The 22,137-nt window shown below is 37.8% G+C and overlaps 1 protein-coding gene across 1 annotated transcript in view; it reads left to right on the top strand.

Annotated features, from left to right (window-relative positions):
* Window positions 1-22,137, top strand: part of ELAPOR2 (endosome-lysosome associated apoptosis and autophagy regulator family member 2) — a 175,364-nt gene that overhangs the window by 91,285 nt on the left and 61,942 nt on the right. The window contains exons 3-7 of the mRNA XM_004739638.3: window positions 10,219-10,414; window positions 15,553-15,700; window positions 18,711-18,797; window positions 20,708-20,813; window positions 21,740-21,892. Coding sequence (XP_004739695.3) covers window positions 10,219-10,414; window positions 15,553-15,700; window positions 18,711-18,797; window positions 20,708-20,813; window positions 21,740-21,892 — 690 coding nt within the window. The remainder of the gene's footprint in view (window positions 1-10,218; window positions 10,415-15,552; window positions 15,701-18,710; window positions 18,798-20,707; window positions 20,814-21,739; window positions 21,893-22,137) is intronic.

Genomic DNA, 22,137 nt, shown 5'->3' with positions numbered 1-22,137 from the left:
TATAGTCTTGTGGGCATTTTTTTTCTTCTACTTTCGTATTTATATAAAGTCCTAATATTTGGTTTTCTTGGATCAAAAAGTGCTAAGGTACAGAGTAGGAAAAAACTTGAATGTAAGGTTATTTTTTTCCCTGTTTCTTGATTTCTCTCACATCTATATTGTTACATATCCAGATGCAGAGTAACTTATGACGGTTTGGGTCGATAGATTTTTATTTCAGTTGAGAAGTGAAGGAAGAGGAAGAGTTCTCAGGGAGAGAGAGTTGGTTTTAGCTTTATAAGTGGGAGGAAGAGAAATCCAGTCCTGGGCGTCATAGCTCTTGCTGGTATAGGCGTTTCCCCAGGATTCAACTCCTAGTCTGTTTCTGTTTGTGAAAAGTTGTTACTGGGACAGGAGCAACTGCACATGGGCGCCCTGAGTACTTGGTGCTAAGTGCTGGTCTCATAGCATGCCGTGAGTCTGTTCCATGGAACACTGACCCCAAGGAATACGTCGTGGAAATACTTCATGGAAAAAAGTGTTTCAGAGTTTTCTGTGGTGAAATATGAGAAAGTTTGGGAAGTGGAGAATCCCCTCACAGAGAGATGCAGTGAACATTTTCATTTTAAAGTCTCTGAGAAACCTAATATACACTTATAGAACATTTCCTGTGTGTTAAGGGCATCCTGTTTTACTCACAGTTTGCCAAGTTTAGTTGATTACAGGCCTCTTTTATCTAATGTGTAGTTGGACCCCCCCACCCCCAGGCTAATTTCTGCAGATAAAATTTCTGGAACACACAGGTGTAAACACACATGCGTGACTAATTTAGTAATTTTTTAAAAAGATTTTATTTATTTATTGGAGAGAGAGAGAGAGTGGGTGGGGGAGGCACAGAGGAAGAGAGACAAGTAAACTCCATGCACTGAGCACAGAACCTGACATAGGGTCAATTTCATGATCTGAGATCATGACCTGAGCTGAAACCAAGAGTTGGAGGCTTAACTAACTGAGCTACCCAGGCGCCCCTAATTTAGAAAAATTTTATATGGCATTACTTATACCAGGTCTAACTAATTTCATGTAATTTCTTTGCTTTGCAAGGTTCATTTGCAGTCTTACCATACTGGTGTCTAGTTAAAGACCTCCCATGGGTGATGATGGTCAGCTGTGCTTTATGCCTGAGATTAAATCCGAGCTCTGCAACCAGCTTGTATGTCTTGGGCAGAATATTTAGTTCACAGCTATTTATTGAGCTTTAATTCATTCACTGAACAAACATTTATCATTTCCTATATTCTATATTGACAATTGGGATCCAAAAATAAACTTAAAAAGATTGCTGTCTTCCACAACCTTTCAATCTAATAAGAGAGCAGATAAGTAAATAAGCTACTTATAGTATAGGGGCAGAGTAAATGAAAGATAGAAATACCAAGGAGAGATGGATGACTTCTGCTCACAGGAAAAGGGCTCATGGTGAAGCAGATGTACGTTTGAAGATCAGAGTCATCTGTTACCAGCTGAGTAACCTTGGAAAATTATCTAAGCCTTGGCAGGTTTGTATGAAAAATTGTTACTGAGAAAGAATTATTACTAAGAATTGTTACTGAAAAATTGTTCATGTCAAAAATCCTTACTGAGGACTGAGTCAATAAATGCCATATTTAATGGGCCATATATGTTAATTCTCTGAGGATCTCTGAAGCAAACTCTGAAAGACGTTCTAGACTTCGGGGCTGTGAAGTAGCCTTTGAGGCGCTGGAAGCATGGGCAGAGGTGCAGATTGGGGGCAGCACTGGGTCTCCCCGGGTGCCTTGTGAGAGCCAGTGGCTGGCTGTAAGGGAGATGATGAGAGGGGACACAGTTTCTGGCAGATCTCACAGGCTCCTTCCTGTGTGTCATACCAAGGACTTTGATCTGGAGACAGCTATTCATGGGTGTCTGAAGGAGTTAAATGAGGTGATACATAACACCTTTAGTGCCAGGAATCATAATTATAATATAACTTAATAGTAATAATAATAATGTGAAGCAGTAATAGCCCATCATTATTTGCTACATGCCAGGTACAATTACAGCTGATTTATATGTATTGACTCAAATTAATTAGGCATCACCAAAACCTTGGGAAGTAGGTACTCTGCAGATTGGGGATTTGAACCCAGGCAGTCCAGCTCCTGGGTTCATGTTCGTAACTTCTGTGGTGTCCTGACTCTTCAGAATATGCTGTAGCATCTACTGAACAAGTGTTCATCCTTCTTCTTGTGGCATCCGTGTTCCCTTAACATTTATCTCTTGATGAAATGTGATGTAAGTTAAGATCTGGATAACCAAGTGATTTTTTAAAAATAGCGTTTAAAAATCCTCAGATATATTGCTTTCTGGGTCCTTTTAAAGGATTAATGATCTGGCTGTAGATTTCATTCTTAATTGTATATATATCTCTGACAGGTAAAAGAATAACATTCAGAATTTAGAGCACATTTTCATTTATAGCCTCATATACAATGAGAAGTTGGCATTTTCTTCCCCCTGTGCCTAGAGTCTTGGTGCTTAATACATACATACAGTACACTTTCATTATTCGATGTGTCTTAGGAAAAAATTGATACTTTCTTCAACTAAAGAAATTCTTAATTTAGAATAGAGTTCTTTCCATTCATCCCAAAAGATAAAACTGTAACTTAAGGCTCTTCAGAAAGCTCCAGAACCATGGAATGTGTGTGGATTAGATACCTGGGGTGTCCTAAATTGGAGACTGACTTTGCTGTTTTATTCTGTAGGTGAAATATCGAGATCTGATCAGATTTGTGAAAATTCATTCTGTATGGAAAAAGGACAGGAACATTTTGTCCCCAGTAGGCTTTGTGTGAGATGTTGATGCCCCAAGTTTCAGGTGGGGAGGGTGTTGTGGTTAATGGGTTTAGCAACACACCAGTGACAGGTGAAAGGTCTGAGTGAAGAGGATTATGAAAAGAACAGCTCAAAAATCAGGCTTATTAGTTGTGGTGTTTGGTGGGAGCTATGGTTGAGGAAGGTTCTCTGAAAAACATGTTTTATTAGGAGATGAGAGAACTCAGCCCTCAAAACTGCAGAATCAAGGGCAGCAAGCCTATTAGGAAGTAGTGGGTTACCGACACCTTCTAAGAAAGAGGAAAAGTTCAGGATGATAAGAATCAAAGTGTTAGGACATAATTGGAAGTTGAGAAAACGGATTTCGCAAATGCATTGTTCTGCCCCCTTTGGTGACCTCATCAAGTACTCTGAACTCTTTCCTTCCCCTGACGGTCTCAATTATATATTTTTTTTCTGTAAAACTTATGTCATCTTGTACCCAGTGGACTGAAATTGTCTTCTCCTCCATCAAACACTTAGGTCAGGAAGCCACAATGAAATCCATTTTTTTTTTTTCTTAAAAGAAGAAAACTGTCTTAGTTGGCGCTCTCCTCAAAAGTTGGAAACTAATTTAATTGGGGTTGTTATCTCTCCAGTTTCATGGATCATTTTTCAGGAGAAGAGTTTGTGGGTTTTTTGTGGGGAGGGGGAGAACGGATAATTTAGCCCATCAGTCCCCTTGAAAAAGCACAGGGACAGTCATATAGTCCTACCTGACAGGGCTGTGTGAGGACCCATTCGCTGGAAAGGATGTTAGGGGTGAGAATTCATTTTCAGAGATGTAGAGGCTGTGCCTTCACTAAATACTTAAGAACAGGGAATTAGAGAACATGAGTCAGACCTGGTTTGTGTTAATGTACTTGTTCATATGTCTCCCTTTCATTTTTGTAAAGTGAAATATAAAAATAGTTTTTTTTCCTTTTTTAAGAATTTCACAAGTAAGAACTTACAAAGGTCATGTTCTCTTCATCACTCGCAGTGAGAGAGGAAAAACAAGAGCTGAGATTTGCCAGGCTCAGTATCATGTTTGATTTCTCATAGATGCCATTTTCTACTTTCTTTTGTTTTCAGTGAGCAGTGTAATAATAAACCTGGCAGCCAGTTGAAGTTTTAATGATATGATAATGATAATTGATAGGTTGAATGATTAATGAAGGTAAAATTTATCATTGAGACTCATGAACTATGAATTATTGTCCCTGTTTGTTCTTTCCTCAATGGCAGTGAATAAAAATGGTTGCATGAGTAGCCTTGTGGTTGGCGCCTGGGTGGCTCGTGGGTTAAGCCTCTGACTTTGGCTCAGGTCATGATCCCAGGACCCTGGTATCCAGCCCCACATTGGTCTCTCGGCTCTGTGGGGAGCCTGCTTCCTCCTCTTTCTCTGCCTGCCTCTCTGCCTACTTGTGATTTCTGTCAAATAAATAAATAAAATTTAAAAAAAAAGGAGTAGCCTTATGGTCTAGTCAAGAAGTACAGTATCTACAGCTGTAACCTTACTCTTTAAACTTATTCTATTGATCTTATTTCAATGAAACTGAACAATGAAGAAAAAGAGACACATTTGCTTGTCTTATTTCTGGAATTGATTTAATTATTCATTTCCCATAAATGAATATAATTATTTTTTACTTAGCTATTAACTTAGGTTAACAGATAAGATAGATTTTACAGTGAATTTAGCTTAGTGAATATAAATTTTGAATCTATTTTGAGGAAGATAAGTCTAGACTAGATTAGAATAGAAACTCCATCTGAATAGGGATTGTTTCCAAAATACCCTTGGTGTCTAGCAATTGCCAACCAAATACTAGGTACTCAAGAAGTACTTGTTGGATGACTTCCTGTAACATGGAGTGATTCCTAGATACTTAACCTGAAATGACATTGTATCCATTTCCTAATTAATCAGCATCTCATTAAAAATTGAAAATTCTTGGGGCGCCTGGGCTGCTCAGTTGTTTAAGCATTGAACTCTTCTTCTTTTTTTTTTTTTTTTTTAAGATTTTATTTATTGATTTGACAGAGAGAGATGACAAGCAGGCAGAGAGGCAGGCAGAGAGAGAGGAGGAAGCAGGCTCCCTGCTGAGCAGAGAGCCCGATGCAGGGCTCCATCCCAGGACCCTGAGATCATGACCTGAGCCGAAGGCAGCGGCTTAACCCACTGAGCCACCCAGGCACCCCTAAGCATTGAACTCTTGATTTTGGCTCAGGTCATGATCTCAGGATCATGAGTTTGGGCCCAGCATGGATCCTACTTAAAAAAATTTTTTAAAAATAATTGAAAACTCTTTTATTACTACTTGTTATTGCTGTTTACTTTTTAGAAAACAAATTCCAGTAATGAGCAATCTTAAATTAAATAGAAAAATGGATTAATTGTGAATAAATGTAATTGATAGTTATTATCTTTCAAAGCATGGGGTCTTTGGAGGAAGAAAAAGCAAATTTAAAAGACCCTTGTGGTGAGAGGATTAAATAGATGTTCTTCATTGTTAGGCATAAATCATAGATGATAATCAGCATAGAAATGATTCATTCAGTAGCTATTATTTAGTCCATTGTACTGGGTGGTTGCCTGATAATAATGATGCTTTGAATTTTCATGTCACTTTTCACTGTCAGAGTAGTTTCCAGTGTCTCATGGGGCCACAGCCATCCTGTGAGGGAGGAAGTGAAGTGGTATTCTCATTGGAATGTGAACGAATGAAGGCACAGAGGGTTAAGTAAATTGCGCCAGCCTTTTGCTAGTTGGTGACAGATGAATATAAATGCTTTTTTTCCCATATCTGATTCTTCACACCTGCATATTTCAACCTTTACAGATTCGCAGTAGCAGAAATTGAGGTCAGAACAGAGGCATAAAGTTGAGAACAAGAACACTGAGTTTAGCGCATGACCTCTTGGTTACAATTTAGACTTTTAGAGGATGGATTTTTAATATCACTCTTTCTCTGGGTGCTTAGGGCAAATATTGTAAAATCCTGGACTAAACCCACTGTTACATGGTGTGTGACCTTATGCAAATCAGGTTTTTGTGTTCTTCCGGCAGAACTTTGGGGTCTGCTTAACTTCAATTCGGATATTCTAGAATTTTGAGATTGTTGAAGAAAAATCGTATTTATTTTAGAAATGATTAGTTGTTCAACTGAAATCTAGTCAAGTGACATGTACAACATTAAGCGTCAACAACAACTTACAACAACTATCATCCTGCTTTTGTTGAAAATGTCCTATGTTATACTCTAAAAAAATCTGAATGAAAAGAATGTTGTACCTAAGATTGTAGAAACTTTTATAAGCCAGCTAAAAATCAGAGGCCAAACAAGCAGTGCTGAAGTAGAAAGTGAATGTGGCTAAGATGGAAGATACTAGAAAAGGGAAAGCTGGTCATCACTGGTGACTGCCTAAAGAGATGGGCAGTTCTGTGCTGACATAATCTCATGGAGTAAATTGTGTTTTATAGGAACGTGTGGCTCTTCTCTTCCTTTGACATGTGGCTCGAGAGCTGGTTTCTAGGATAGGAAAAAAGACTGAGTAGCAGCAAATGATTAAAATACAACAAGGTTTAGACTCTTTAGTTCCCCTATATCATTAAAGGCCCTATACTCGTTGGACTATCTTTGAACACATAATTATTCTTTGGCGATGTCAAATCATCAGACCACTGGCAGAATTCCTATTGTCCCAGACCCCTGAATTGCGTTATTAATAATTACTGCTAACATATATTGAGTGCTTTATGTCAGGGACACTGCTGAATGCTTCATGTATTATAGTCATTGAATCTCACAGCAATTCTTCAAGATACATGGTATTACTACTGTCTTCCTTTCATAGATAGGGATATCGAGACTTAGGGAAGTTAGCATCTTGCTAAAATACTTCATGAATTTTAGGAGTGATATATTAAAAATTCCACAAGGTACCTGAGGGTGGGGAATGGTTATTGCACAATATGCACAATAATGAATATTGTTCAACAGTTCGAGACAGGAAATGGAAAGTGATGTCAAATACAATGATGGGTTCATTTGAAATTGCTTCAGTTTTTGCATTTATTTTATTTTTTTTTTTTAAAGATTTTTTATTTATTTATTTGACAGAGAGAAATTACAAGTACACTGAGAGGCAGGCAGAGAGAGAGCGAAGGAAGCAGGCTCCCTGCTGAGCAGAGAGCCCGATGCGGGACTCGATCCCAGGACCCTGAGATCATGACCTGAGCCGAAGGCAGCGGCTTAACCCACTGAGCCACCCAGGCGCCCCAGTTTTTGCATTTATTATACAAAAACTGCCAAAGTTGAATTTTCTTGGGGCACCTGCTTTGGAATCAGACCTAAATTTGAATATCAGTTTGGCCACTTTTAATGGGCACCCTCCTAATTGGGTTATTTAAATGTACCGTGCCTCATTGTCCTCATCTCGTAAATGGGCATATCTTCCTCCTTCACAGGTATGTTATAAACATGTCACTCCCAATTATGGATGGATTCCACAGTTGTAAATTCACCTACTTTATAAAATTTATTCATGACTCCCCCCACAACAGTGCAAATGATACTTTCACAGTCATTTGCTGATATACACAGAGCTTAAAAATTTGAGTCACCTGATCACCTGGTCTCTGTCGAGTTCAAACAAGTCACATTCTGCCTTATTTCTCATCGTGTCAACAAGTATCCTCTTCACAATTTATTTAAAGCCACTTTTTTCTGCATTTTTATGCTCTTTATTGGTGATTTTGCTGTCTAAAATGGCCCCCAGATGTGGTGAGGTGCTGTTAAGTGCAAGAAGGCTGTGATGTGCCTTGTGGAGAAAATACGTGGGTTAAATAAGCTTAGTTCAAGGATGAGTTACAGTGCTGTTGGCCTTAAGTTCAATGTTAATGAATCAACTATATATATTGAATAAGATGTTTTCCAACTGAAGCACACATAAGACAAGGTTATGTATTGATCTGTTGCTGAAGATATTGTGACCAGTCTCATAGGAGCCTAACCCAGGATTTTACCATGAATAAAAAGAATTGATTGTGTAATAAATACTTAAAACATTCACTGTCAAACTTTCTTTCAGCTTTCCTTCTGGTCTTAGAGAAGTAAACACCTCTGAAAGCGTTGAGGCTCTTCTCAGTGATTTTAACAGGGCCATGAACATTCTGAAATAACACAACATAATCTTCTTCTTACCTTCTAGAATCCCTTATAACAACTTAACAAAATATTACTCCTTATGAATTAAAAGTACGATTTAGGACACTAGGCTAAACTATCTTCAAAGATTATGTTATCAGAAAGCAAATATTTTCAGCTTAGCAGGTGGTATAGTCTCTGCTATAACTATTCAGCTCTGCCATTGTGGTACAGGAGTAAACATAGACAATATGTAAATGAATGTTTGTGACTGTGTTTCAGTAAAACTTTATTTACAAAAACAAGCAAGTTGGGTTTGGCTTATGAGCTGGATTTTGCTGACCCTTGATTTAATGTAATGTTGGTGCTTGGTTTATTTTAGTACTTCTCAGTTTTCTATAAGCCCCATAAACAGTAAAAGTGAAATAAATTTTTTCCCATTATTGTGTTTTTCTGCTGGTTGTTCTGGTAGTGACAATAATAGCATGTAGCGAATGTTTATTAAATGCCAGCCATTGTGCTAAGCACTTTATACTATATTGTATTTAATTAATATATCTATATAAAAGAGTATTGTGATGATTATCTCATTTTCCAGAGAGAGAAGCTGAGGACCCCAGACAGATGAAGTGACTCACTTAAGGTCACAGGAAGAGTGGTACAATGTGGTCCCAGGATAGTTTTGACCTTGTAGCCAGCATGCACTATTTTTCGCTTAAACTTTTCTTGTTTTCTAATGTTTTACTAATTGTTGGATGTTGATTTGAGAGTTCAAATTTCCTTGTACAGCATCGTAAGCTTTTTTGAAGAAAAAAATTACAACTTTTCAGTGGATAAATAAGTAGACAGCTGTGGGGGTTAGCTCTAATTCTTTAGTTTTTCAAAATTAACTTGTTTGTTTTTCTGGCTAAGTTTTGAAATGTATTATAAAAGAAGAATGTATCTAAATGTGAGGCTTTGCTCCTTCACTCTCTGCTGGGAGACTTGTTTTTCTTTATCGAATAATTGGGAGGTTTTATTTTGTTCTTATTTCTTTAATATCCTGATTAAATGACTAGAAAGCCCTTTGCTGTGTTTGAATCGCAAAGAGCACTTTGAACACAGAGCCCCCTCTTGGGGGCCATAGATTTGCATTTGTTGAATGACTAATAACTTAGCAGCGGAGCTATCTTTTTTTCTGTAACCGTGTCAACTGTTCTTCACAATGTCCATGCCTGCTGTCTCTGGTTATAGCTAGTTCTCAGAATTAGCCCAGAGCTTGACATCAGTAATAAGATGTGGGTTGCAGAAATGACTACTAAGATCGGAGTCGTGAGTGTTGAAAAATTGGAGATACTGATTTGGCTATTGCATGAGAAACACTACCCTCCAATTACCCCATTATATTTTGTTCCCACTCACTGGATCAACCTGTTATTTGGACTTCGTATTTGCCAGATAGAATTAGGAATTCAAAAATAATGATCCTTGTTTTCTGGAAGCTCAAAATCTCACATCAACTGATACATATATACGTCACCTCATTGTGTGTGTGTGCGTGTGTGTGTGTGTGTGTGTGTGTGTGTGTGTGACAGCACACACGCTTTAATGCAGGTGCTATGAGAAGAGTATCCTAGGAGCACAGAGGTAGACACAACTGACCAGCTGACTGCCCGGGGGGGTGGGCAGGGAGGTCTTATAAAGAGGGCCATTTGGGGGTTAGAAACAGGAGTTTGGCAAGTAGAACAGGTGGATCAGTTAGCATTTCTGGAGAAAGAGGAGCATAGCAGGGAGAGAGAGGATGAAATATCTTGGGATAGGAATCTTGTTAGGGTTGAAAGAGGAAGGAGCAAGTGATGAGCCTGGAAAAATAGGTTGGGGCCAGATTATAAAGCATATATGGTAATAAGGACAAGCTTAGAAGGCTTTAATTAGGGTATGGCATGACCAGACTTTACAAAAATAATTCTGGTGGGGCTCCTGGGTGGCTCAGTCAGTTAAGCATCTGCCTTCAGCTCAGGTCACAATCCCAGGATCCTGAGATCAAACCCCCTATCGGGTTCCTTGCTCAGTCAGGAACCTGTTTCTCCCTCTGCCTGACGCTCCCCCTGCTCTTGCTACCTCTTTCTCCGTCAAATAAATAAATAAAATCTAAAAAAATAAAGTAATTCTGGTGACAAAGTGATGGAGGAATGCAGTAACTAAACGAGTTCTCTGTTCTTCTCTCTTCCAGCTTTCTCCTGTGCTTCAGGAGAGTATCTAGAAATGAAGAACCAGGTATGCAGTAAGTGTGGTGAAGGTACCTATTCCTTGGGCAGCGGCATCAAGTTTGATGAATGGGATGAATTGCCGGCTGGATTTTCCAACGTTGCGACATTCATGGACACTGTGGTTGGCCCTTCTGACAGCAGGCCGGATGGCTGTAACAAGTAAGAATCCAAAGGAGTTTCTGGATCTTGACTGAATCCTTGAGAATCATGTAGTTGCTCTTTTCTAGAAAGAAGGTGGGGCTGATCTTGGTACTGACTGGGTTTCCAGATAAGCTAGTTGCAAAAAGTCATCTTTTTTGGATGGTCATACAGATAATGTAGCTCAATTTTCATGAGGTTAAAGTATTTGCTCTTAGGACATAATAAATACCATATGCAAAGGTGCAGTAAAGCTATTAATAGAAAAACAAACCAGTTTTCTAATAATATATCTGTAACATTCAAGACTGGTATTTCTACTAACCTTTCTCAAATTTCTAATGGGTAATTTTGGATTAATTTTTCTTTTCCTCTGAAAGAAAGAATGTGTAATCTTCATTTAGATACCCTATTATCTCCTGTGAGAGAGTAGGTTAAATACATAATGTGGAAATCTCCTTTGCTTAATTATTACCTTTTGAAAAATTTTTTAGAATTGAAGTATAGTTGACATATAATACAGCAGTTTAAGGCATACAGCAAAGTGATTTGATGCAATTATATATATATATGAAGAAATGTTCACCGCAGTAACTCTAGTTACCCTCTGTCACCATGAGCAGTTATTACAATATTATTGACTTTGTTACCTGTGCTGTAATTTCTTCCTTTCTTTAGGGGCTTATTAGCTTTGCCTGTGACAACATTGGTGGAATGTTAAAGTGTTTTGAAAAGATGCAAAATCTTACCTTTAGGCTGTCATCCTTCCTATTCTCTTGGATTGACTATGTAATATTTCCTTCCATATGGCCATGGATGGGAAATTAAACTTCAGGCCTCTAGCTATCTTCTGACAAAAATGGCTTCTCAGGAACTCAGCCTTTTTACCATGAGCTAAGGATGCTGAGGAATTATTTAGCTGTGCTGAAAGATGTGTTCTCTCCTTCCTATTCTTCCTTAATCTCACTTGCTTTCTAGTGTCCTCTCTTTCTCTCTCTTCCAAGTGACATTTTTACTCTTCTGATAATCATTTCTTTATATAAGTTTGTGGCAATAGATATCATTAACAGGATTATTCCTCTAAAATATATATATTTATACGTACATTTTATAATGCATGTTTCATATGTATAATTTATGTATATATGTACATATGATATACATATATGCATATATACATGTGCATACATATGTGCTTCAGTGTGTATATATTTTTAAAATGTAATTTTATTTTCTTAAACTAAAATTGCTCTTTGTCATAACCAGTAGGATGTTATGATACCTCAGATCTTTGTTTTGGTGAACAGGAGATATTGACATAGCTTTCTTCTTCTTAGAATAAGTAGTTGATTCATTAAAGAAATTTAATGATAAGTACAACTTTTTCAGTGTACTGTTTCATCTAATTTTCTTAATATGAGTTTCATTCTGACATTGCTATGATCATCTCCCTCCTTCCCTCCTTTTCTTTTTCCATTCATCCAACCTTGTTTTCATTCTTTGTAATTGGTTGGGTCATAGAGTTTTCCAAAATGTTTCTATCATTGTAGACTCTAGTGGTACATTGGAATTCTAGTCACACTCCATACTTACCATTATTTGTTTTGTCAAATCCTGTTTTATTTTAACCATTCCTGGGTGCATGTGTGAAATGATACCTCCTTGTGGTTTTACTCTATATTTCCCATGAACACTTTTCATATAGTCATTGTCTGTGTGTTTAATTTTTTGTGTGCATGTGATACCAGTTTTACCCATTTTCTATTTTGGGGGTCATTTTATTATTGAGCTGTATGAGTCCTTTCTGTAATCTGGACATGAGTTCTTGTCATGTATATATTAGTATAATAGTTACATAATATTCACATGCATGCATGTATATGCAAATACATATTCATCTATATGTAATATTTTCTTTGTTGTAGTTGCCTTTTCATTTTCTTAATGGTGTCTTGCTAAACAAAAGTTTAAAATTTGAAAAAGTACAGTTTATTTTTTGTTATGCTTAATTTTTTTATATCATCAGATATCTTTTCTTGTTTGCAAAAGCTACAAATCACAATAGGCATTCTAGTGTTATTAGAGTTATTGTACTTTTATATAAGATGTAAAACTTTACAACAGTAGTTACAGTTATATCTTCATCTGGGTGCTATTGTCATATATTTAGAAACGTATTATAAAGCCTATAATACAATGAAATGTATGTTAAATACTCAAGTGTTTTTATTTTTTATTTTTTAAAGATTTTATTTATTTATTTGACAGAGAGAGAGACAGTGAGAGAGGGAACACAAGCAAAGATTGTGGGAGAAGGAGAAGAAGGCTTCCCTCAGAGCAGGGAACCTGATGCAGGGCTCGATCCCAGGACCCTGGGATCATGACCTGAGCTGAAGGCAGACACTTAACAGCTGAGCCGTCTTGGCGGCACCCCCATTGTTTTTAAAAGAACTTAAGGGATGAAAAAATATGGCTTTGTATGTTTATCTACATAGTCACCATTTTTGGTGCTCTTTTCTCTATATAGATGTGAATGTTAGGATTATTTTTTTTAACCAGTGAAATTTTCTTTATCCATTCTTATGATGCAAGTCTGCTGCTCACAAATTCAGCTTTTGTTTACTTAAAAACACCTTTATTTTTGCCTTGATTTTGAAGAATATTTTCTTGGACATCAGACTCTAGATTTTACTTTTCTCTTTCTGTGCTTGAAGGTGCTCCACTACCTTCTGAACTCTCCCTTATTTGTGATGAAAAGTAAGCTGATTTCTTTTTATGATTAATTCCCTTCCATGTAATGTATCCTTCTTTCTTTTTTTTTTAAGATTTTATTTATTTATTGGAGAGAGAGAGAGAGATCACAAGTAGGTAGAGAGGCAGGCAGAGAGAGAGGGGGAAGCAGGCTCCCTGCTGAGCAGAGAGCCTGAGGCAGGGCTCGATCCCAGGACCCTGAGATCATGACCTGAGCCGAAGGCAGAGGCTTAACCCACTGAGCCACCCAGGTGCACCTGTGTCCTTATTTCTCTGCCTACTTATGAAATGTTCTCTATATTTTTGCTATTCAACAGTTTGATTGTGATGTGCCTGGCGTTGGTTTTCATGTATTTACCTCAAGTTTAGCGAGCTTCTTGGGTTTGTAGGTTGATACCATTACCAAATTTAGGAACTATTTTAGCCATTATTTCACCAATAATGTTTTTTCTGCCCTATTCTCTCCTTCTTTTCCTTCTTTTACTCCAATTACATGTATGTTAGACCACTTGATATTGTCTAAAAGTCACTGAGGCTCTTTTTGTTCCATTTTTTTTCTCTTGTATTGCAGATTAAATGAATTTTATTGTTCTATCATCAATTTTTGGGGGTTCTCAAATTGTATATGCTGTGATTTTTTAGTTTTGGAATTTCGATCTGGTTTATTTTATGGCTCTTACTTCCTTTAAAATACTTGAGATTCTTCATTCCTTCACTCACTGTGTTCATCTTTTATTTATAGCTGACTATATTTGTAAGAACTACCTTAAATACTTGTCTGTTTTTTTTTTAACTGTCTTTTTTCTCATTGAAGGGTTATATTTTTCAATTTATTGTTATGTCTAGTAAATTTTTAGTGTATCTTGGGCATTGTGAATGTTAAGGTGTAGGGAATGTGGATTTTTAAATTTTTTTTTGTTTGTTTTAAGGATGCTGAATTTTGTTCTGGCAGGCAGTTTTTGTGCTGAAAAAACACCTTGATCTCATCAGGCTTGGTTTTATTATTCTTTAGGGTGGCTCTGTAGTGGTGTCACTCTTAGTTCTAGATCACAGCCTTTATTAGTGCAGGAGCTGGGCAACTATGACCTGTGGGCCCTTTGTTTTTGTAAACAAGGTTACACTGCAAGACAGCTGCACTCATTTATTTATGCATTGTCTGTGGCTGCTTTTCAATTACAATAGCAGAGTTCAGTATTGCAGGAACAACCAGATGGTCCACAAAACCAGGAATATTTATTCTCTGGCTCTTTATGAAAAAGTTTGCTGATACCTGCTCTAGGGCAAGGCCCTAATCCCAGGGTGGCAATTTTGGGGTGTCCAATGAATGCCCAATGTGGTTTTCAAGTTTTCTCCTCTCTGAGTGACCAGAAGCTTCTGTGACTCCCACTAAAGTGGTCTCTCTGTTTAAGTCACAATTTTGCATGGCTGTTCTCTGCCATGTCTGTCTGTATCCTCCAGCCTCAAGCCCAGGGCCAACAGAGAAACTCCATTTGGACTTCTGGACCCCTGCTTTCTCTGATTCTCAGGTCCATAAATTCCAGCTGCTTCAGCTGCCCTAAGCACTCATCTCTGCTCCTTAGCTCGGTGAGACCACTCTGCTCTGCTTGGATGCCACAATCTGGAAAGTGTCTTGAAGAGTGAGGTCAAAGTCAGTTTGTGCTTTGCCTCATGCATTTTCCTGCTCTCAAGAATCTCAGTCTGGCATTGCCTATTGTCAGTGCCTGAATATGGCTCATGTTATTTTCCTTAGTTTAACAGTTTGTGAAAGAGAAAGGGCAACTCCAGTACCAGTTAGTGAGTCATGTTGGGATGCGGAAATCTCAGTCTTCAGCTTTCTTTTAGAAAAAAAGAAAAGAATTTGCCAAAATGACTCTTATCATCCATATAAACAAAGAAGGCTGTTAAGTTGTGCTTTCATACTGTTTGTTAGAAATTTTTTTTTCCCCAAGAGTCAACATGTGACTCATTGGCTTAGCTCGAATTATGGTTAAATTTACAACTTAAATTTTGTTCACCAATGTATTTTTTTTCTTTCATTTTAAGGAACTCCTCATCTCCCTGGCAGGTATATAGGTGTATAAATAAAACTTCAGATGTTGCTTGAGAGAATAATTCTACCTCAGACTGTTGCAATTAGTGGTCATCTACTTGGTGACAAAGTTTTTGATGAAAAATAGCTGTTTCCTAGCAAATGGATCACATAACCTTACCGAGGTTTAGGAAACACTTTGCCATAGGAAATGAACATTTTCCCAGTAATTTGTTGGCCTTTGAGTTCCAGAAAAGCTTTAGACTTCCCTGCTGTGCTTTGCTGTTGGAACTACTTTCAAAACTGACTTACGTAACCTGTGAACAGAAGAGGGTTCCTAATGCTAATGTAAAAATAACTCTTGGTTTTGTTTCCACAGCTCTTCTTGGGTCCCTCGTGGAAATTACATAGAGTCCAATCGTGATGACTGCACGGTATCTTTGATCTATGCTGTGCACCTCAAGAAGTCGGGTTATGTCTTCTTTGAGTACCAGTATGTCGACAACAACATCTTCTTTGAGTTCTTTGTAAGGCCTTTTATGTTCTAGAACTTACTTTTTGAGGGAAATTCATGTAAAATTTCTTTTAATAGGTTGTTGCTTTTGCGTGGTATGCCTCCTCAGTTCTGTCAACTGAACCTTTTAATATTAAAAGAAAACCTTATTTTTTCTGTAATATTTTATTTTTGCTTAATATTGTTTATTTACCTCTGAGCTCTCATCATGTTGAATAACACTGGACTTGTTTTATTTTTGGTTATGATCACTAGATGACTATTTGATTTAGACTTTATGCGTGAAAAGTGCTTTCACCCAACATTCATTTTAATTTTCTTTATAGCTACAGATGTTATTTTATTCAAAATATGTTTTTACCAATTTCAGTTTTTGTTTTCTTTTCTCCTTACAGTTTCAAATATTTGATTGATTTAAGTATAAGCATGGGCAATATTTCAAAAGTGGAAGTTGTTATGTGTTTCTGATTCTGTCAGTTTGGTATAGTCTCAAGGAATCGGGATGAGATAGTTGATGTTTTTGGTAAGAGATGAAATAGCATTATAGAATGTAGGATGAAAGAGAAGTCTTACAGAGTAGGCCAGAGAGGAGGTGGGTGGGGGATGGGGCAACTGGGTGATGGGCATTAAGAAGGGCACATGATGTAATGAGCACCGAGTGTTGCATGAAATTGATGAATCACTGAACTCTACCTCCAAAACTAAAAATACATTATATGTTAATCAACTGAATTTACATTAAAAAGAATAGACTGTTGCTACTAAAATTATTTAAATATTTAAAATAGGGGCACCTGGCTGGCTCAGTCGGAAGAGCACGTGACTCTTGATCTTGGGATTGTGAGTTCGAGATCCACACTAGGTGTAGAGATTGCTTAAATAAATAAATAAATAAACTTTAAAAAATAATATAAACTGTATCTAATCTAGCAGATATCTGTTGTGGCAGTCTCTCAAATGCTTGAGAAAATATTTTCAGATTGACTTCTTAAAAAAATAAAGTGTGTTGTACAGGTAACTGGGGAAAACTACCTTGTAAAATGTTTCTTTGGTCCAGATTTCAGAAGCCCAGGTACTGATAATTCTAAAACAAATTTATTTTGCTCCTGATTTTGGAAATTTGTAAGTCAGAAGTTTGATGGGAAGAGATACTTACCATGAAAGTACGAGCCTTGGACTTGAAGTCAAGAGATTCTGGCTCAAGTCCCAAGTACAGTGGCTGGTTGTATGTTTTGGGCAATTTGGTTGTGTGTTTTGGGCAATTAAGCTAACTTTCCGGCCCTCAGCATTCTATTTCGCAAAGTGGATTTTATGACCAGACCTTTAAGGATCCTCCTTGTCCTAATATCCTTTGAGGAGTTTAGGATGTTAAGTAATATTCAAACTGATTTGATTTTTAAGCTACATTTTGTTTGCAAAACACTTCTTAGAGTAAGTGATTCTCTATTCCATGGGACATGGTTGCAATATAACTAAAACTAGAGTAAGGTTAGGAAATAAATAAGCATTTAGTTTTGTATTGCTGAGTAAGTTGAGAATTTTAAGTAGAGGTACTCCTAAGGCATGAAGTTTCGTTACTTCCTTTGAATGGTGCCTTTGTTCTGGTTACAAACTGAAAAGAGGTGGTGAGTTCCTTCTTTTATTGATGTTTCAGGTTTATAGGTTGCAATTTATTGACTCAGAGGGTCAACACTTCAGTCATCAGGCTCATGGTTAATGGAAAGGAAATGTCTGAAGACTGAAAGATACAGTTGTACCTTCCGACATCCCATAATTTAAAGCAGTCAAGCATTTAATTTTAGAACTATGGGAATTTCATTCAGCTCCTCTACTCTTCTTTTTAAGTGATGAAGTCAAGACCTAGAGGGAATAAGTGATTGGACCAAGGTTATACCTTTACTGAAGAACAGAAATCAGATCCCAGAATGACATTAAAATACCCCCAAAACACAAGATGTTTGCTTTTAGCTGAAAAAAGAAAAAAAAAAAAAAAGCTTTCAGCTTATCCACACATGGACCACCAAAGGTATATTTAGGGTGCATAACTGCTTAGAAATGACTTAACACCTGCATTAGAAAGGTCATTATGCCTATTATATAAGTATGTGTAAATATAATACTTAAATTCAGCTTAAACAAATATCCTCAGTGGCTGATAGTCTCTGGTATTTTTGGATGTTAAAAAGATCTGTTTTCTAGCTTATAATCTTTTAGGAAATACCTATTACAGCAAATGTTTTAATGTTGTTGGCAAGTTGGTTAAGACGATGAATGAAGTGGCCAAGATGTAGAGGTGACAAGTTCTTATCCCAACCCGCCTCTATTGCTGACTTGTGGGCAGTACTGCAAAATGGCCTTGCTTTTTGATGTCTGTGTATTCTTCACAGGCCTGGAAAAGTCATGTGCAAAAACCCTTAGGCATTTTGTAAGAATGGTCTGGAGAGCACCGTGTGTTTGGTGCTCAAGATGGTAGCTACAGTCATTTGAACTGGTATGGCACATGATTAACGTTGCCCCCCAAATCAACATTTAGGGCTTCGACTTTGACGGTAGCTACTTACCTACATGTCTGAAATGAGTCCTGGGGAATTGATAACAAAGCAGGTTTCATTTATTTATTAATTTTAAACCTTGCTTCCCTAAGTCTTGTAAAAACAATACTTTATTTTTATTGGGCCTGGATGGTGAATGAAAGCTTCTAAAATTTTGGTAAGATTTTTGTAATGATTTTTTCTCCCTTCTGTGAATTTTCAGAGTTAGCTGCTCTCATCTTCTTTCCCTCCCTCCTCTCTGTTTCTTAACCCTTTTGTTCCAATAATGAGGATCCTTTACTTAGAATCACCATATACAGTTGTCACTTAGGCTCCAGAGGTCTTGGTAGGTTTACTTGCTGAGAATTACTCACTGTCATTACTTAGTAGCCATTGAAAGAAGCTCTTGCAGCCTGTCCTATGCTGAGTAATGAGTTTAATTAAAGTCATTATTCAAGAAGCTTTACTGGGGCCCTTGTGTTTAATCCACAGATTCAAAACGATCAGTGCCAGGAGATGGACACCACTGCAGACAAGTGGGTAAAACTCACAGACAATGGAGAATGGGGCTCTCATTCTGTAAGTCTCTGTTTGTCTTCTCCCCCACCAACCCCCATTCTGCTCCTTCCTTTTCCCAACCTTATAAAAAAAAGTTTATGAGCAAAGAAGAAAAAAATGGTTCATTAATTTAGACAGTTTCTAGTTAGGGAAGAAATTGTCCCAAAGTTCCAAGGACAGGGGCTCTTTGTTCTTTGTCTTAGGTACTTTTTCCTACCTTTCTCTTTTTCCTTAGGCTTCTTTCCCTTCTCTTTCCCATCATACTCCAACTTTCCTCCTTTTCAAAGGGGCATTGACAAGAAAACATGCTATTCAAAGCTAACACGCAGAACCTTGGGGTAATTTACATATGTTTATATATATGCTTGTCACATAGCCCAAATCAGTGGCTCCTGGCACCGGCAGGATCCTTTGATCCAACCTTCTCTGCAGTCTCCCCACAAGTGACTTTCCAGCTTGTCTTATTGGGAGTCTGTACTGACTCCTCTATTGGACAGCTCTGTGTATCACAAAAGTCACGCATGGCTGGAGCCTTAATCCGCTTCCTATCTATCTGTTACCTGTCGCTCAAAGCTCTCCCATCTCTGGTCACTTCGAGTAAGGTCACTGCCTAGCCTGCCTCCATAGGACAACTCCAAATGCTTGAAAGCAGTTATCAGACAATGTGGTCCGTGACTCTATTATTACCAGGGACACTACCCCTTTGGAATGAGGCATGGATTTCAAATTTAACTCTGGCTTACAGTAGTTGTGTTTCTGTAGGCAATTGGCTTAATCTCTTTTGTTCTGTTTTTGGCTTCATCTCTCTGAATCTGATTTTGCTTGTAAGAAATGGGAGCGATCCTGCAGGATTAAATGGGAAGATACATGGAAGAGAGCTAGTGTGGTCCCTGCAGAGTAGACTGAGCTGTATGTCAGTAAGCAGCCATCCACCCCCACCTTCGAGTTTAGCCAGGGGGCCTCACTCTTAAGAGGTTAATACAATGTAACCTTTTGGACTGTTTTCTTTCTTTCTTACTTTCTTTCTTTCTTTTTCATCTGTATGCCTGGAAGTGATGCTAGAACCACTTAAGATCCCATTCACCTAAGCATTTATTAAGCTGGGCTTTGAAGGTACAAGTAACCCTTGGCAACAAATACACTTTCTTCACTTAACACAGGGGAAAGTACTTAGTGCATGACTTTTCTGAGTCTCTGGCAGCGTGCAGTACTTGGATATGTTTTAATTTCATACAGCTTGAACTTGGCCTGCCAGAAACTACACAGAAGAATAAGAGTGGCAAATGAGAAACCAAGGAGCCCTTAAATTAATTTGTTGGCTTTGACAGAAACAGCATGAGGTTTATGAGAAACATAATTTGATAGGTAAATAGAACCATGTGCTGGTGGCCAAGGAAGCAAATATTACATGTAACATCAGTTGTAGTCATTTAAATCATGTTATTTTATAAAGTTCTATTTTTCTCTGGTTGCTGTTGCGGTATAGTTTATTAAAAAATTTTAGAAGGAAGCAAACTCATTCTGTTGCCTTTTTGTTTTCAGAGCCCGGAGATCTACTTATGAATAGTGGCGGTCCATAAATATGTGATTGGGTTGAGTGCCTTTTCACTCTCTGGAATGAATTCCTTTTAAATACAAACCAAAACTTCATGCACATGGTTTAAAAATCATTTTATCTTTTTGTTCAGGCTTAAAGAATTTCCTTTTCTTTCTTTATTGCTATACTATTTTATTGTCAAGCTTTTTTTTTTTAAAGGAAATATGACTACAGCAGAGCTTATATATGAACTAACAGTAGATTTAAGTTCATAGGTTCCTAATTAATGGTGTTTCATGATAACACCTTGAAAAGTATATAAGGGATTAGCTTTGAAGTATGATCGAAGTAGCGTGGTTTATCTGACCCAACTGCCTTGTGTTCCTCTTTACAGGTAATGTTGAAATCAGGCACCAACATACTTTACTGGAGAACCACTGGCATCCTTATGGGTTCTAAGGCAGTCAAGCCAGTTTTGGTAAAAAACATCACAATTGAAGGTATTTCACAGCATTTTTTTTTAGTAGTCACATATCAGAATTTGGAGCTTGTTAAAACACTGATTAAACTGTCGGTTTGGGTGGCTCAAGGGTTTATGGGGCAGGAATTAATACATTAGGCATTGTACATGTCTAGAGATCCTGGTTTTAATTTTGGCAAGTTGACTGGCTTTTTTTTTTTTTTTTTGTACACTTAAACTAAATTAATTGAATCTGTGTGAAAAAAATAAGCATGATACAATTTCCAGTGTCTCTACATAAAATAAAAGGATCCTTGTTAATAAAATACTATTCCTCATTCAAGAAGTGTCTATTGTACCAGACATTGAGCCCGCCCAGGTCACTGTAAAAGCCACAGAAATAGAAATAAAATAAACTCTTTCTGTTTCCTGAACCTCTTTTGCCTCTCTGAACCATCCAGGCATTTGCTGGCCCAGGAGAGCAGCCAATAAACCCTGGCAAGGTTCATTCTCAATTAGGGCTACTTTTAATTAAACCAGTCATTCTCCTTTATTAATGGCTTATATTTTACTATGTTCTGTACTGGTTCCTGTGACGTTAACTCATTAGTCATAGGGACATCTGCTGGCAAAGGCTGGAATTACAAACCAGAGGAAAAGGCCGTTTGTGCCAGGGTCCGCTAGGTCAGAGGGAGCAGAGTTGTCTTTTGACTACTCAGTTTATAATTTTGTATACCTCTGTCACATCTCACCCTCTTGTTTAAGTGTTTGCTCTCCTTAGGATGTTTAATCTATCCCAGTGTTTTGCACACAGTAAGTGCTTCCTTGGTGTTGAGTGGATGGGATAAAGGATCCTGGCTGACTACTGCTGTTTCTCTCACTTGTGATAGAAGCAGCAAGAAGGTGCTGATGTGCGTGTTGTTGGTGGGTCCTCCCTCCCATGCTCTGTTTTTCATTACCACACAGGGGTGGCATACACGTCAGAATGCTTCCCGTGCAAGCCGGGCACATTCAGCAACAAACCAGGTTCGTTCAACTGCCAAGTCTGTCCCAGAAACACCTACTCTGAGAAAGGAGCCAAAGAATGCATAAAGTGTGACGAGCACTCCCAGTTTTCGGGTAAGACCAGGCTTTGCCAGCTTATGCTCTTTGTTCTTCTCTCTCTAAATTTATGTTTGTTGAGAGTGTAGTGTCTTTAGCCAGAAGTCACACACCAAATGGGGTGGGAAGAGTGTGTCAGAAACCAAGTGTTGAAGGGAATCAGTATTGAGTGGAGAATATACGACTTCTTCTTACCCCTTTGTGAGTGAGTTTCCATTTATCACTTTTTCTGTTCCACACCCCACAGGGATCTATTTCTCCCT

The sequence above is a fragment of the Mustela putorius genome, unplaced genomic scaffold (genome assembly GCF_011764305.1).
Source record: "Mustela putorius furo isolate JIRA1106 unplaced genomic scaffold, ASM1176430v1.1 tig00003845_pilon_pilon_pilon, whole genome shotgun sequence".
In the NCBI taxonomy this organism is placed as follows: domain Eukaryota; kingdom Metazoa; phylum Chordata; class Mammalia; order Carnivora; family Mustelidae; genus Mustela; species Mustela putorius.
The sequence above is the reverse complement of the archived record's forward strand: the minus strand, read 5'-3'. Positions and strand labels throughout refer to the sequence as shown.